The sequence below is a fragment of the Meriones unguiculatus genome, chromosome 7 (assembly GCF_030254825.1).
Source record: "Meriones unguiculatus strain TT.TT164.6M chromosome 7, Bangor_MerUng_6.1, whole genome shotgun sequence".
In the NCBI taxonomy this organism is placed as follows: domain Eukaryota; kingdom Metazoa; phylum Chordata; class Mammalia; order Rodentia; family Muridae; genus Meriones; species Meriones unguiculatus.
In genome coordinates this window covers 826993-842396 of record NC_083355.1, presented here as the reverse complement: position 1 = coordinate 842396, position 15404 = coordinate 826993, and the positions used below count along the sequence as shown (strand labels likewise).

The 15404-nt window shown below is 38.1% G+C and overlaps 1 protein-coding gene across 1 annotated transcript; it reads right to left on the bottom strand.

Annotated features, from left to right (window-relative positions):
• Window positions 1-13218: 13218 nt before the first annotated feature.
• Window positions 13219-14157, bottom strand: LOC110542431 (olfactory receptor 6C68-like). The gene has a single exon (XM_021629023.2). The coding sequence runs from the start codon at window positions 14155-14157 to the stop codon at window positions 13219-13221; it is 939 nt and encodes a 312-aa protein (XP_021484698.1).
• Between the last annotated feature and the right edge of the window lie 1247 nt (window positions 14158-15404).

Genomic DNA, 15404 nt, shown 5'->3' with positions numbered 1-15404 from the left:
TTAGTTGTCTTTCCAATGAAGAAAAACAAGTAATCATCCTATCCATCGATGAAACCTATGAATCATAGTGATGACCACCATGGCATAATAAATCTAATGGTGCAATGATGGAGTGGGAGCTTGGTGGGAGCTCTCTAATTGCACTCAAGTTCTGTTCAGCAAAATAAAAATCATGCCTGATACTGGAAATCTAGCCAGCTCGCCACCTAGGGCTAGAAAAATCATGGATCTTGGAGGAGAACACATAACTTCCAATTTTCTAAACCAGCACAATCACAAACTACATTCTAAATATTTATCCCTACACCCACAGATAAGTGTAGTTATTACCCTCATCAAGAAGGATGAGGAGGAGGCCACAGCTAGAATACAAAGTAAATAAATAAACTGTAATTAATAAATACATAAAAAGAAATTTCCTCTCTGCAACAGACAAAGAGTATTACAAGAAACCATATCCAACTAAAATGCAAAGTTGTGGAACTCAGCCATATTGGATAGAACTGTAACTCTACTCCTATACCTAAAGCTCAGAAATTATTGTGGAAAAGGGAGCAGAAAGGTTGTAAGAGCCATATAGGAACAGTGGGTTTGCTGTGAGATAATTTCTTCTAGAGATGTCAGAGGCTCTACAACCATAATTCTCATCAACATAGGTGCTATGCAAGACCCAAACATCTACACAATAAACATGCAAACATGGGAGGGGAAAATTTCTTTAGGCATCAACCCTAAAAAACATGATTTTTAATTCATATTTTATTATTATTAGAGATGTTGAATAATAATATATGACTGCATTGGTTGCCCATATCTCCTTTTATATGTATATGTGCATATATTTTGCCCATTTTAACAGTCTCATGCTCTACCGACCGAGCTGGCCAGGCAACCACCCATTTTGTCCATTTTAAAACTGGAGTTTTTTGCTATTGAGTTGAGTTCCTTAAATATTTTAAATATCAACTCCATTGTGGGATATTTAGTGCCAAATATTTTCTTCCTATCCATAGACTGTTTTCTCACTCTAAATATTTCCCTTGGTGTGCAGAAATGTTGTAGCTTTGTGCCATCTCGTCTGTCTACTTTTGTTTTATTTTTCTGGTCCTTTTGTTGTTTTAGGCCTTTTATTGATTTATCGAATGACAACAAGTGCTGCAGGTATATGGAGAAAAGGCCGCCCTCCACTTAGCTGTCAGGATGCAAAGTGGCGCAAATACATTAGAAAATGGCAGAGAAGTTAAAAAAGTCAAAATAAAATTGCTATTTGGTGCCACAGTCCCACATTTCATCATACATAATTTTCTTTATCATAATAAGATTGAAAAAGAAGAGATTGTGTATTTAGTGCTTAGCCTCTTTTAATTAGAATAATGTCCTGTTGTTCTATATACGCTATTACAAGACTTTCTTTTATTTAAGCTGTATTGTATTTTATTTGGCATACGTACCTTATTTTTATTGATGGGCACTTAGTAAGTTTTATATTTTGGATATTGTTAATAATGATAAAATGAACATGGAGTACAGAAAAGACTTCAATATCAATACAAATCTTTAAATATGTATTCCTAGGGTTCTAGAACATGTTACATAAGAGTGTGTGGAATTAATGCATAATTGAACTTAATATTTGTTTTACACACACAAACCAAGTTATTAGGATTACTTCTAAGAGTTTTCATTCTATATGAACCCAATAGTAAAAATCCATGGATGTTTTGAGACTATTTTTAATATTACAGTAATTGGTCTGACTCTGTGTAACTTTTTCTATTGACTGATGCCTAATAAGAGAGTACATTTCTTGTGCTCTTCTTATAATCTTTAGAAACAGTTTATGAGTTTTTTGTTCTTATACCTCAGCAGCCTCAACAGTATCTAGTTTATCAAATTATTGTGACCATTGGTTGGGATAATGCCTCAAAAATTCTTAGTGGATAGTAAGTTAGGGCAATATCTCAAATTATTTTCTTCATTTGTGTCTTCCTTCTACTTTTCTTTCTTTGCTCCTTAACTTGCTTTAACTTTTATGATAATGTATGAAGTCAGCAACCACTGACCACTATGCATACTATACCTTTGTTCTTGTATTTGTGATGAAAGATGAGAATTTTTGGTGCCTCTGATAACCTTCTATGGTCTTATAGTGAATTAATAAGAGAAGTCAGGCTTCTTCAATTTGGGGTATGTGTCAAAAGGATTCTCTATTTTTCAAGACATTATTTTTCCAATTTAATTCACTTTTTAAATTAATTCAACCTGAATACTTTTTCTCAAGTCCAGATATGACTAATCTTTCTAAATGTGTTATAAGGAAATGTTGGTTTATTAAATCTATTTTGCAAATAAAGGGTTTCATTTTCTCTCTTCTTTAAGCTAGAAAAGATTTCTTATGAAAATAGTAGCTCCAGCACAATGGCTACTCTTATTTCTTATTTCAGGAAGAAATATAAATCGTATTTTCATAAAGTTGGTAGATTCAGGCATGCTGTGTATAAGTGACAGGTATAAGCAAAGACAATAGATTATCACAGGCAGACAAATGCCTTTGGTTTGTAAGCATCTTTATAGAACAAGAGAAATCGAGCACAGGGGATGAAATAATTAGTTGATAATCAGACAGACTTCTGTAAGATTGAGATAGTAGCCTTTCAGACAAGATCATTTGGGGATTGAGCCCAAATATGAAAATTCTGCCCTTAGCTTTTCATGTCGTATCCTAACTTATAGCAGAATTCTAGATTTGAAAACCATTTTTCTTGTCTGATGAAAAATTTCTTTTTTCTTTGAACCTGAATACGAAATAAATGTTCTGATCAATCAATTCAGTTTAGGAATAGTTTCAGTACTGAGGAGTTTAAGTTATGATCTTAGTAATTACAAGTAACAATATTGCAAATATTTTGAAAATTTCATGAAGGATATTACAGTTTCCGTTTTTATGCAGAAGGTATGCAATTGTCAGTCACTTCTGTTTACCTCTAAAATTACCCTGTCTCCAAGAGTACTCATAAATTTATTAGAGCATATTTCTTGAAAATCTGTGATATGATTGACGGATTAAATAATTAGGATAGAAGGAGGGAGCAAGATATGACCATATTCTTCTTGATGGTGCATGTATAAATTTTTTTAATGGCTCCTATTCCTTCATACTTAATTTTTGCAGTACAGAAAATGACATCATAAATATATTTCCATATCTAGCAATTCTGATTTTTGCTACCTTTGATTTTTAAATCGTAAGTGTAACTGTTATAGAGTCTAAGAAAATAGAATGGTGGATGAAGAAAGAAGCTGAAGTAATTAAGCTAAAGCATACTTACTCTTCTGGAAGGCAATCATGACCTTAGTTGATTCAGAATCTTGGTTTTTCTGAAGGTGAAGCTGAAAGTATAATTGTGATCAAATGTGTACACAAACCTTATGAAAATGTACACAGTTGTAGAGAATTATTTTGTAGAAGATAATGCTCTTTTTGGTTAACTGATTCACATTAAAGAGTGTATTCTACTCTAAACTAAGTAACTAATTTATTATGTCTTAAAACTGAAATAAAGACAATAAAATGATTTTCAGAGTATTTTTGTAGATAATTTCCAATCTCTCTAAACAAAAAGAATTTTAAGTTGTGAAGAAAGGTTATTGTTTTATTATGATAATCTTTTATGGATATATAGAGAATAAAGAGGAGAGTCCTTTGTGGCCAAACACAAACTTGATTAATGAATGTAATAGTAACTAAATTTTGGCAGAATGTCAAACAGTAGCAATGTGGGACTTGTGCCCTTGGGGACAATAAGATGCAATAGTTTTATTAGCCACATTCTATATACAAATCAGTAACTGACTGACAAAAGGTCAATTCAGAATTTTCAGAAAATTCTTTATTTGACTTGACTCAGAGGTAATAAAGATAATAAAGTTGTTTTATATCTGTGTTTTGATTTGAGTAAGTAGAAATATACTCAAAGGTGGTTAGTAGATAAGTGTAAATACCTTTTCATGTCAAAATATGTAATTGTATCATATTCTATATTAAAATATGCTCCTCATTGGCTTCTTCTCCCTCTTTTCTCCCTCCCCTATCCTGCACAAAACCAAAGACACGAACACTGAAGAACACTGAAAAAGTATATATAGAGGAAGAAGGAAATATGAGAGCACAGAGGATGGGATTAAATCAGAAAGTGTTTTATATGTACATATAAAATTGTTAGATAGTAGATTGATAAAAAATGAGATACCTAAGTTAGTCCATATTCTTTTAAAAATTATTTTGTTATTTACTTTACACCCCAACCACAGCTTCCCTTTCCTCTTCTTTCCCAGTCTTTCCCTCTCCCATCCTCCCTTCCCATTACTCTCTCCCTTTCTCCTCTGAGACTGGGAAGCTTCCCATGTACATCAACCCCTGCTTGCCATATCAAGTTGGAGTAGAACAAGGCGCATCTTCTTCTATTGATGGTAGACAAGGCATCCCAATTAAGGGAAAGGGATCCAAAGGCAGGCAACAGAATCAGAGATAAGATGGGCACAGTATTGGACACCTGTAATTCCAGCACTCAGGGAAGCAGAGGCAGGTGGATCACTATGAGTTCAAGGCCAGCCTGGACTACAAATCGAGTTCAGAGCAGCCAAGGCTACACAGAGAAACCCTGTCTTGAAAAACAAAACAAACCAGAAACCAGAAACAGAGACAACTGCTCCCACTGTTAGGGTTCTTATGTGAAGTCCAAGCTGCATTTCTTTTACCTATGTATAGGGGATCTAGTACCATCCAAAGCATGCTGTCTGGGTGGTGGTTGAGTCTCTCGGGCCCCAGTTAGTTGATTCTGTAGGTTTCTGGTGGTGTCTTTGACTTCTCTGGCTCTTCAATCCATCCTTCTTCTCTTCCACAGGATTTCCCAAGCTCCGTCTAATGTTTAGCTATGGATCTCTGCATCTTTTTCCATCAGATACTGGGTGAAGCCTCTCAAAGGGCAGTTATGCTAGGATCCTGTCTGCAAGTATAGCAAAATATCATTATTAGTGTCAGGGGTGGGCTCGCTCTCATGGCATGGGTCTGAAGCTCGGCCAGTCATTGATTGGCCCTTCCCGAAATTTATGCTCCATCTTTATCCCTGTAGAGGGAAATTGTAGGCAGGGAAAATTGTAGCACAAAGGTTTTGTGCATTGGTGTCCCAATCTCTTCATTGGCGGTCTTGCCTGGTTACAAGTGGTGGCTGTTTCAGGTTCTGAATCCCCTATTGCAAAGGTATTAGCTAGAGTTACCTTCATTGATTCCTCATAGTCTCCCTTGTCCTAGTTTTCTAGCTTGTCTCAGAGATGCCCCCTCCTGTTGATTCCAGGTCTCTACCAATTCTATCTTTCTCTGCCCTCCACATGCTTAATTCCTCCTGTTTCTCCCCTGACCTTCTCTTCCATCCTGTTTCCTTGCTCCATTCCCCTCTCCCCCATGCTATTGTATTTTACCTCTTCAGTGAGATTCAAGGAATATCCTTGAATGCATTGGCACAGGAGACAATTTCCTGAATAAAACACCAACAACCCAGGCTCTAAGATCAATAATTAATAAATAGGACCTTGTGAAGGTGAAAAGCTTCTGTAATGCAAAAGACACTATTGAGAAGACGAAACAGCAGACCACGGAATGGGAAAAGATCTTCACCAACCCTATATCTTACAGAGGGCTGAAATCCAAAATATATAAATGATTCAATAAACTAGACTCCAATAAACCAAATTACTCAATTAAAAATTGGGGTACAGAGCTAAACAGAGAATTCTCAACAGAAGACTAATGGTCAAGAAGCATTTAAAGAAATGTTCAACATCTTTACTCATCAGGGAAATGCAAATCAAAACTACTCTGAGAGTCCGTCTTACACCCATTAGAATGGCTAAGATAAAAATACTCATGAAACAGCACCTGGTGATGAGGGTGTGGAGCAAGGGGAACACTCCATCATTGCTGGTAAAAGTGCAGACTTGTACAAGCACTGTGAAAATCAATTTGGGGATTTCTCAGAAAATTTGGAATAGTTCTACTTCAAGACCCAATTATAGCACTCCTGGGCATATACCGAAAAGATGCTCTACCGTACCACAAGGACACTTGATCTCGTATGCTTATAGCAGTTTTATTAGTAAAAACCCGAATCTGGAAACAACCCAAATGTCCCTCAACTGAAAAATGGATAAAGAAAATGTGATACATTTGTGCAATGGAAAATTACTCATCTATTAAAAACAGGAACAACATGAAATTTGCAGGCAAATGGACAGAACTAGAAAAGATCATCCTGAATGAGGTAACACAAACCCAAAAAGATAAACATGTTATGTACTCAGTTATAAGCAGATATTAGCCATATAGTACAGGATAAACATACTACAACCCACAGACTCACAGATGTCAAGTAACAAAAAGGGCAAAAAGGAGGATTCTCACTCACAGGGGGAAATCAGACATCTGAAGTAGATGAAGGGAGGGATCTGGGTGGGAGTGGGGATGGAAGACTGGGAGAGAGAATGGAAATCATCAGAGTGACATGTTTGGGACATGGGAGGATCAGGAGAGTCTATGGAGTGACCCTAGCTGAGACCCTTAGCAGTGGGGGAATGGAGCCTGAAGTGGCCACCTCCTGTAGGCAAGAAGTGCTAATGAAGGGAGGGGAACATCAACCCGCCCTTTTGACCCCATGTTTGTCCTGCCTACAGAACGTATGAGTATAAAGAGGGAGCAGAGAGTGAGGAAATGACCAACCAATGACTGTCCCAACTTGAGACCATAACTGTCTTCTGAGGGCTCCAGCCAGCCTGTGTTGTCACTTGAGGTTTTCATCTTAGCCATTCTGATGGAAATAAGGTGAAATCTCAGGGTCGTTTTGATTTGCATTTCCCTGATGACTAAGGACATTGAACATTTCTTTAAGTGTTTCTCTGCCATTTTGTATTCCTCTACTGAGAATTCTCTGTTTAGCTCTGTACCCCATGTTTTAATCCGATTGCTTGATTTGTTGCTTTTTAACTTCTTTAGTTCTTTATATATTCTGGATATTAGCTCTCTGTCAATTATAGGGTTAGTGAAGATCCTTTTCCAATCTGTAGGTGTTTTTTTTTTTTCAATAATATTTATCAATTTATATTATAAAGCCATAGTTATTAGTTATATATATATATATATATTAAAAATTTCATCAATTATACTTTATTCATTCTGCATCCCCCCATAAGCCCCTCCCTCCTCCCTTCCCAATCCCACCCTCCCTCCTCCCTCTGCTTGCATGCCACTCCCCAAGTCCACTAATAGGGGAGGTTCTCCTCTCCTTTCTGATCTTAGTCTGTCAGTTCACATCAAAAGTGGCTGCATTGTCCTCTACTATGGCCTGGTAAGGCTGCTCCCCCCAGAGGGAGGTGATCAAAGAGCAGGCCAATCAGATTATGTCAGAGGCAGTCCCTCTTCACATTACTATGTAACCCAATTGGACTCTGAATTGCCCTGGGCTACATCTGTGCAGGGGTTCTGGGTTATCTCCGTGAATAGTCCTTGGTTGGAGTATGAGTCTCTGGGAAGTTCCCTGTGTTCAAATTTTCTTGTTCTGTTGCTCTCCTTGTGGAGACCCTGTCCTCTCCAGCTCTTACTATTTCCCAGTTCTTACCTAAAATTCCATTCACTCTGCCCAACAGTTGCCCATCAGGCTCAGCATCTGCTTTGATAGTCTGAAGGGCAGAGGCTTTCAGAGGCCCTCTGTGGTAGGTTCCTAGGTTGTTTCCTGTTTTCTTCTTCTTCTGATATCCATCCTCTTTGCCTTTCCGGATGGGGATTGGACATTTTAGTTAGGGTCCTCTCTCTTGCTTAGTTTCTTTAGATGCACAGGTTTTAGTGGGTTTGTCCTATGAGAGGATGGAAAGATCTCCCATGCTCATGGCTTGGCAAGATTAACATAGTAAAAATGGCCATCTTACCAAAAGCAATCTACAGATTCAATGCAATGCCCATCAAATTACCAACACAATTCTTTACAGACCTGGAAAGAAAAATTCTCAACTTCATCTGGAATAACAAGAAACCCAGAATTGCTAAAACAATCCTCTACAATAAAAGATCTTCTGGAGGTATCTCCATCCCTGATCTTAAGTTGTACTACAGAGCAACAGTTTTAAAAACTGCATGGTACTGGCATAGAAACAGAATGGTGGATCAATGGAACCGAACAGAGGACCCAGAAATAAACCCACACACTTATGGACACCTGATCTTTGACAAAGACGCCAAAACCATACAATGGAAAAAAGATAGCATCTTCAACAAATGGTGCTGGTCTAACTGGATGTCTACATGTAGAAAAATGAAAATAGATCCATACTTGTCACCCTGCACAAAACTGAAGTCCAAGTGGATCAAAGACCTCAACATAAAACCAGACACATTAAATCGGCTTGAAAAAAAAGTGGGAAATACCCTAGAACTCATTGGTACAGGGGAAAACTTCCTGAACAGCTGTTTTGTTTTGATGACAGTGTCCTTTGCTTTACAGAAGCTTTTCAGTTTCATAAGGTCCCATTTATTGATTGTTGCTCTTAGAGCCTGTGCTGTTGGTGCTCTGTTCAGGAAGTTGTCTCCTGTACCAATGAATTCTAGGCTCTTCCCCATTTTGTCTTCTAAGCTGTTTAGTGTGTCTGGTTTTATGGTGAGATCTTTGATCCACTTGGACTTTAGTTTTGTGCAGGGTGATAAGTGTGGATCTATTTGTATTTTTCTGCATGTAGACATCCAGTTAGACCAGCACCATTTGTTGAGGATGCTATCTTTTTTCCATTGTATGGTTTTGGCATCTTTGTAAAAAAATCAGGTGTCCATAAGTGTATGGGTTTATTTCTGGGTTTTCTATCTGATTCCATTGATCCACCATTTTGTTTCTATGCCAGTACCATGCAGTTTTTATTACTGTTGCTCTATAGTACAGTTTGAGATCAGGAATGGAGATACCTCCTGAAGATCTTTTATTGTAGAGGATTGTTTTAGCAATTCTGGGTTTCTTGTCATTTCATATGAAGTTGAGAATTTTTCTTTCAAGGTCTGTAAAGAATTGTGTTGGTAATTTGATGGGAATTGCATTGAATCTGTAGATTGCTTTTGGTAAGATGGCCATTTTTACTGTGTTAATCCTGTCAAGCCATGAGCATGGGAGATCTTTCCATCTTTTGATATCTTCTTCTGATTCTTTCTTTAGAGACTTTCATACAAATCTTTGACTTGCTTGGTTAGGGTCACACCAAGGTACTTTATGTCCTTTGTGACTATTATGAAAGGTGTAGTTTCCCTAATTTCTTTCTCAGCCCTTTTGTCTTTTGTGTACAGGAGGGCTACTGATTTTTTTGAGTTAATTTGTATCCAGTCACTTTGCTGAAGGTGTTTATCAGCTGTAAGAGTTCCCTGGTAGAGTTTTTAGGGTCACTCAGGTATATGATTTGCAAATAGTGATACTTTGACTTCTTCCTTTCCAAACTGAATCCCCTTGATCTCCTTTAATTGTCTTATTGCTCTAGCAAGGACTTCAAGAACTATGTTGAAGAGATATGGAGAGAGTGGGCAGCCTTGTCCCTGATTCCAGTGGGACTGATTTAAGTTTCTCTCCTTGAGTTTGATATTGGCTGTTGGCTTGCTTGGGTTGTATGTTGTGTTTTTCCTTCTAGCATCTTCTGTAATGCTGGATTTCTGTGTAGCTATTGTTGAAATTTGTTTTTGTTATTGAAAATCTTGTTTTCTCCATCTATGAGGACTGAGAGTTTTTCTGGGTACAGTAGCCTGGGCTGACATTTGTGTTCTCTTAGGGTCTGCATGATATCCGTTCAGGCCCTTCTGGCTTTCATAGTCTCTGTTAAGAAGTCAGGTATGATTCTGATGGGTTTGCCATTATATGTTACTTGGCCTTTTTCCCTTGCAGCTTTTAGTATTTTTTTTTTTTTTTGTTTTTGTTCTGTATACTTACTGTTTTGATTATTATGTGGTGGGAGGATTTTCTTTTCTGGTCTAATTTATTCGGTGTTCTGTAGGCCTCTTGTATGCTTATAGGTATCTCCTTTAAGTTGGGGAAATTTTCTTCTATGATTTTGTTGAAAATATTTTCTGGCCCTTGGAGATGGGACTCTTCTTTTTCCTCTATTCCTATCATTCTTAGGTTTTGTCTTTTCATGTTTTCTTGGATTTCTTGTATGGTTTGTGTCAGGAAATTTTTAGGTTTAACATTTTCTTTGATGAGTACATCGATTTCTTCTGTTGTGTCTTCCCCACCTGAGATTCTTTCTTCCATCTCTTGTAGTCTGTTGGTTATGCTTACCTCTGTAGTTCCTGTTTTCTTTCCTAAATTCTCCCTCTCCATGATTCCCTCATTTGTGTTTTCTTTTTCTTTATATTTATCACTTCTTTCTTTTTACATTTTTTTTCTTTAGTAATTACACTTTATTCACTTTGTATTCTCCCTGTGGTTCCCTCCTTCCTCCTGTCCCAATCCCTTTTTTCCTCCACCCTCTGCATGCATGCCCCTCCCCAAGTCCACTGATAGGGGAGGTCTTCTTTTCCTTCCTTCTGATCCTAGTCAATTAGGTCTCTTCAGGAGTGTCTGCATTGTCTTCTTCTGTGGCCTGGTAATGCTGCTTCCCCCTCAGGGGTAGGTAATTAAAAAGCAGGCCAATCAGTTCATGTCAGAGACAGTCCCTGTTCCTATCACAATGGAACCCACTTGGATACTGAACTGCCATGGGCTACATCTGTGCAGGGGTCTTAGGTTATCTCCATGCATAGTCCTTGGTTGGAGTATCAGTCTCAGGAAAGACCCCTGTGCTCAAAATTTTTGGTTCTGTTGCTCTCCTTGTGGAGTTCCTGTCCTCTACAAATCTTACTGTTTCCCACTTCTTTCATAAGATTCCCTGCACTCTGCCCAAAGGTTGCCCATAAGTCTCAGCATCTGCTTTGATAGTCTGCAGGGCAGAACTTTTCAGAGGTCCTTTGTGTCAGGCTCCTGACTTGTTCCCTCTTTTCTTCTTCTTCTGATGTCCACCCTCTTTGCCTTTCTGGATAGGAATTGAGAATTTTAGCAAGAGTCCTCCCTCTTGGTTAGTTTCTTTAAGTGTACAGATTTTAGTAGGTTTATCCTATATTATATGTCTATATGAGTGAGTATATACCGTGTGCATCTTTCTGTTTCTGGGATAGCTCACTCAGGATGATCTTTTCCAGATCCCACCATTTACCTGCAAATTTCATGATTTCCTTGTTTTTATTGCTGAGTAATATTCCATTGTGTAGATAAACCACAATTTGTGCATCCATTCCTCCACTGAGGAGCATCTGGGATGTTTCCAGCTTGGGAGGAGATGAGAGAGGAAGGATGGGATTGGGAGGGAATGAAGGAGGGATTATAGCTGGGATACAAAGTGAATAAACTGTAATTAATATAAAAACAAAAGTAATAAAAGATGTTCAGGCACAAAGATAGAGCAGATAGAGCTGAAACTGAGGGATGCTCAACCAATGCCTGGCCCAACCAAAGACCTATCCTATGGTAGAGTGCCAACCCCTGACACTGTGAATGATATTTTGCTAAGCTTGCAGACAGGATCCTGGCAGAGTTGTCCTCTGAGAGGAGCTACCCACAGCTCTTCAAAACAGATACCAAGATTCACTGCCAAACACTGGATGATACTAGGGAGTCTTGTGGAATAGTGGGAGAAAAGAGAAAAGGATCTGGATGTGACAGGAGCTTCCCAGGAAGACAAACAGAGCCAAATAACCAGGGCCCAAAGGGATTTGCTAGGACTGAAGCATCAATGTAAGACCATGCAGGAACTGGACCTAGGCCCCCTAGCAGATGGGCAGCTTAGGCCTCATGTGAGTCCTCTAGTAAGGGAAGTGGGGACTGCATTGGACATGGACTCACTTGCCAGCTTTTTGATCACTCTCCCCTGCAGGGACACCCTTGCTAGGCCACAGGGGAAGAGGACACACTCAGTCCTGATGGAACTTGATGAGTTGGGCTGGATGGGAAAGGGAGCTCCACTTTTTTGAGGAAAAGTGGAGGGGGGAGGGGAGGGAGGCAGAATGGGACTAGGAAAGGATAACAAGTGGGGCTACAACAAGAATGTAAGGTGAGTAAAAAATAATAAAAAATATACTTTAAAAACAATAAAGTTTTGAAAATAAAATACTTGATGGGAAAATAAATTTTCCTTCCTTCCTTCCTTCCTTCCTTCCTTCCTTCCTTCTTTCTTTCTTTCTTTCTTTCTTTTTTTCCCATAATTTTATTTTTCTCATTAGTTACATTTTGTTAATTCTGTATCCCATTTGTATCCCTCATTCCCTCCCCAGTCCCACCCTCCCTCCCTCATCTCCTCCCTGCCCCTTTCCAAGTCCACTAATAGGGGAGGACCTCCTCCCCTTTCATATGACTCCGTTTTGTCAGGTATTTTCAGGACTGGCTGCAAAGTCCTCCTCTGTTTCATTTTGATTTTTTTCTTGTTGTTTTTAAATTATTACAATTTATCACAATTTATTTAGTTTGTTTCCTGGCTGTGTCTTCCTCCTTTATCTCCTCCCAATCCCACCCTCCCTCCCTCTTCTCCCCCTATTCCCTTCCTCTGAGGTTTTCCTCCCCTTCTATTTGACCCTAGCCTATTAGGCTGCACCTCCCTCCCCCAGGAGGAAGTGGTCAGAGAGCTATGAACTCAGTGACAGGAAATAAATTTTTTTTTTTTTAAAAAAAAGGACCAAAAAAAAAAAAAAACCAAGGAAAATATGACTTTATTGAGACTATTTATGGTTAAAAGATTAAAAGTGACAGATTTTACATGTCACATCCTTCAGTATTTATTTTCTTGGCAATTGAATTAATGGGAAATTAATGACCAAGAGGATCAGAGTGTGGTGGTGTATGTCTTTAATCTCAGTACTCAGGAGGCAGAGGCAGGCAGATCTCTGTGTGTTTCAAGCCAGCCTGGGCTTCATGGTGGGACACTGTTTCAAAACAAATAAACAAACAAACAACTTAAACCAAACAGCAACAGTAGCAGCAGCAGCAACAAAAACACCACAATGAACAAAATCCATAAGAGGTCAACATGATTACCTGTGGTCTAAGAAAGTATAAAGCGTGTTATTTGTATGGAAAGGTTAGGAGAGAGGATGCTTTGATTTGTTAACTTAGGCACATTTCACTTCTTTAAAAGAAATGCAATTTTCTTGAGTAAGTCAAGAGAAGCTTGTTTAACTTGTTTATTCCTTAAGGTATATATGAAAGGATTCAGCATAGGTGATATGGAAGATATAAGCACTGAAACACCCTTATTGATGGTTACTGCTTCTTTTGCAGATGGTTTGATGTAGATGAAGATGCAGCTGCCATAGGTGATGGAAACCACTATCATGTGTGAAGAGCAAGTTGAAAACGCTTTTTTCTTTTGCTGAACAGAAGGGAATTTTAGAATTGTCCTGATGATGTATATGTAAGAAAAGACTACACACAAAAGAGTAATGATGAAGGTCAATACTGCGGAGACTATTACCATTTGCTCAATTAACCATGTGTCTGAGCATGATATTTTCAGAATAGGGCTTGCATCACATCCAAAATGATCAATGATATTAGAGTCACAGAATTCCAGACGGAAGCCTAAGCTAAGTGGCGGCAGGATAACCATGAGCGCTGCCAGCCAGCAGGAGATTACCATTGCTCTGCACACCTTGTTCTTCATGATGGTCATGTAATGCAAGGGCTTACAGATGGCCACATAACGATCATAGGACATGATAGCCAGAAGAAAAAATTCAGTTACCCCAAAGAGATCTGTAAAAAATAACTGAGCGGCACATGCATTGTATGTAATTGTTCTGTCTCCGGTTGAAATACTGTATAAAAATCTTGGGACACAGGCACTTGTAAATGAGATTTCTAGGAAAGAGAAATTTTGTAGGAAGAAATACATGGGAGTTTTAAGGTAGGGATCCACTGCTGTGAGGGTTAGGATGGTTAAATTACCAGTTACACTCAATAGGTAGGTGACCAGTAGAAAGATAAAAATCAAGACCTGCAGCTGAGGATCTTCTGTGAGTCCCAGGAGGATGAATGTTGTAATTGAAGTGTGGTTTCTCATCACCAATGTCAGAAAATTTCCAAACTTAAATGTTGATGTCAGGGACACTTGAACTGTAGAATTCAATGCAAATCATTAACGATGAGCATTCTCATAAATATTCAATTAACCTAATGCCTATGTGTTTCTTATTAATGTGAAGAATTTTAGAGTGAGAAGATATATGCTTATATGTCCATATATATTCATGGTTTTAGTTAGGTGTGCAGGCGAGAACATCTTTATGAAACAAGTTATGGAAAAATTAAAGAAAACCTGCAAAACATTTTCACTACAAACTGCACCCTCCCTTCTCCTTCACTTCAGATCTGCATTCTCTATCAGCTATTTAGTTTTTGAGCTGTTACTATCTAGCTTCTAATCTTGTTCACTTAAAATGTGGCATTGCATATCTTCCTGTGGTTTTACTCATTATAAACAATTAAGCAAATATATATCTTTCAACATGCACCAAGCAGTATTCTAAGTGTACTGTGTATGTATTACCACAATCCTTATCGTAACCGTAACCTCTAAGTATGGAGGCCTATTATTTCCACGTTATTCATTTATTTTTAAATTTATATATGTATGTTTTTATTTATGTGTATGTGTGTGTACACACGTGCCATTATAATATAATATAATATAATATAATATAATATAATATAATATAATATAATATAATATAATATAATATAAGTGAACATATATACGCATATGTACACACACAGAGGACAACTTGTGGTGCTTGATTCTCTACTTCTGCCACGTGAGCACAAGCATAAACTCAGGATTTCAGGCACGGAGGCAAGAATCGTCAGCCCTCTGAGCCATCTTTTAAAAAAGACATATTCTGTTTACAGTTTTCCCTTCTTAACTCCTCCCACATGCTCCCCACTTTCTCACCTACATTGTTTCTCTATCTCCTTAGAACACATGCAAACATCTAAAATGATAAATAACAATAAACAGTAATAACAGTGAAACAATAAGATAAAATGAAAACAAACCAGAGTAGAACAAAAGAACAAGCAAACAGATAAAAAGGAGAAAGAAAAAGTACAAGAAATACATGCAGACATCTTATGGTCCTATATGCACTTGCAAGTGGGAAACCTGAGGCACCGAGAGGTAGAGCAAGTGCCCACTATCTCCTATTTCAGTGGCAAGTCAGTCTTCAGAGTCGTATCTTAGTCACTAGCCTCTGATTATTGTAATATACTTGGCTGACGGCTACAGTTCCACAAACAAGTGTCTTTTACTGG

Bases quoted from the DNA above. Each gene is read 5' to 3' on its own strand.
- LOC110542431 (XM_021629023.2), bottom strand. From the start codon at position 14,157: ATGAGAAACCACACTTCAATTACAACATTCATCCTCCTGGGACTCACA.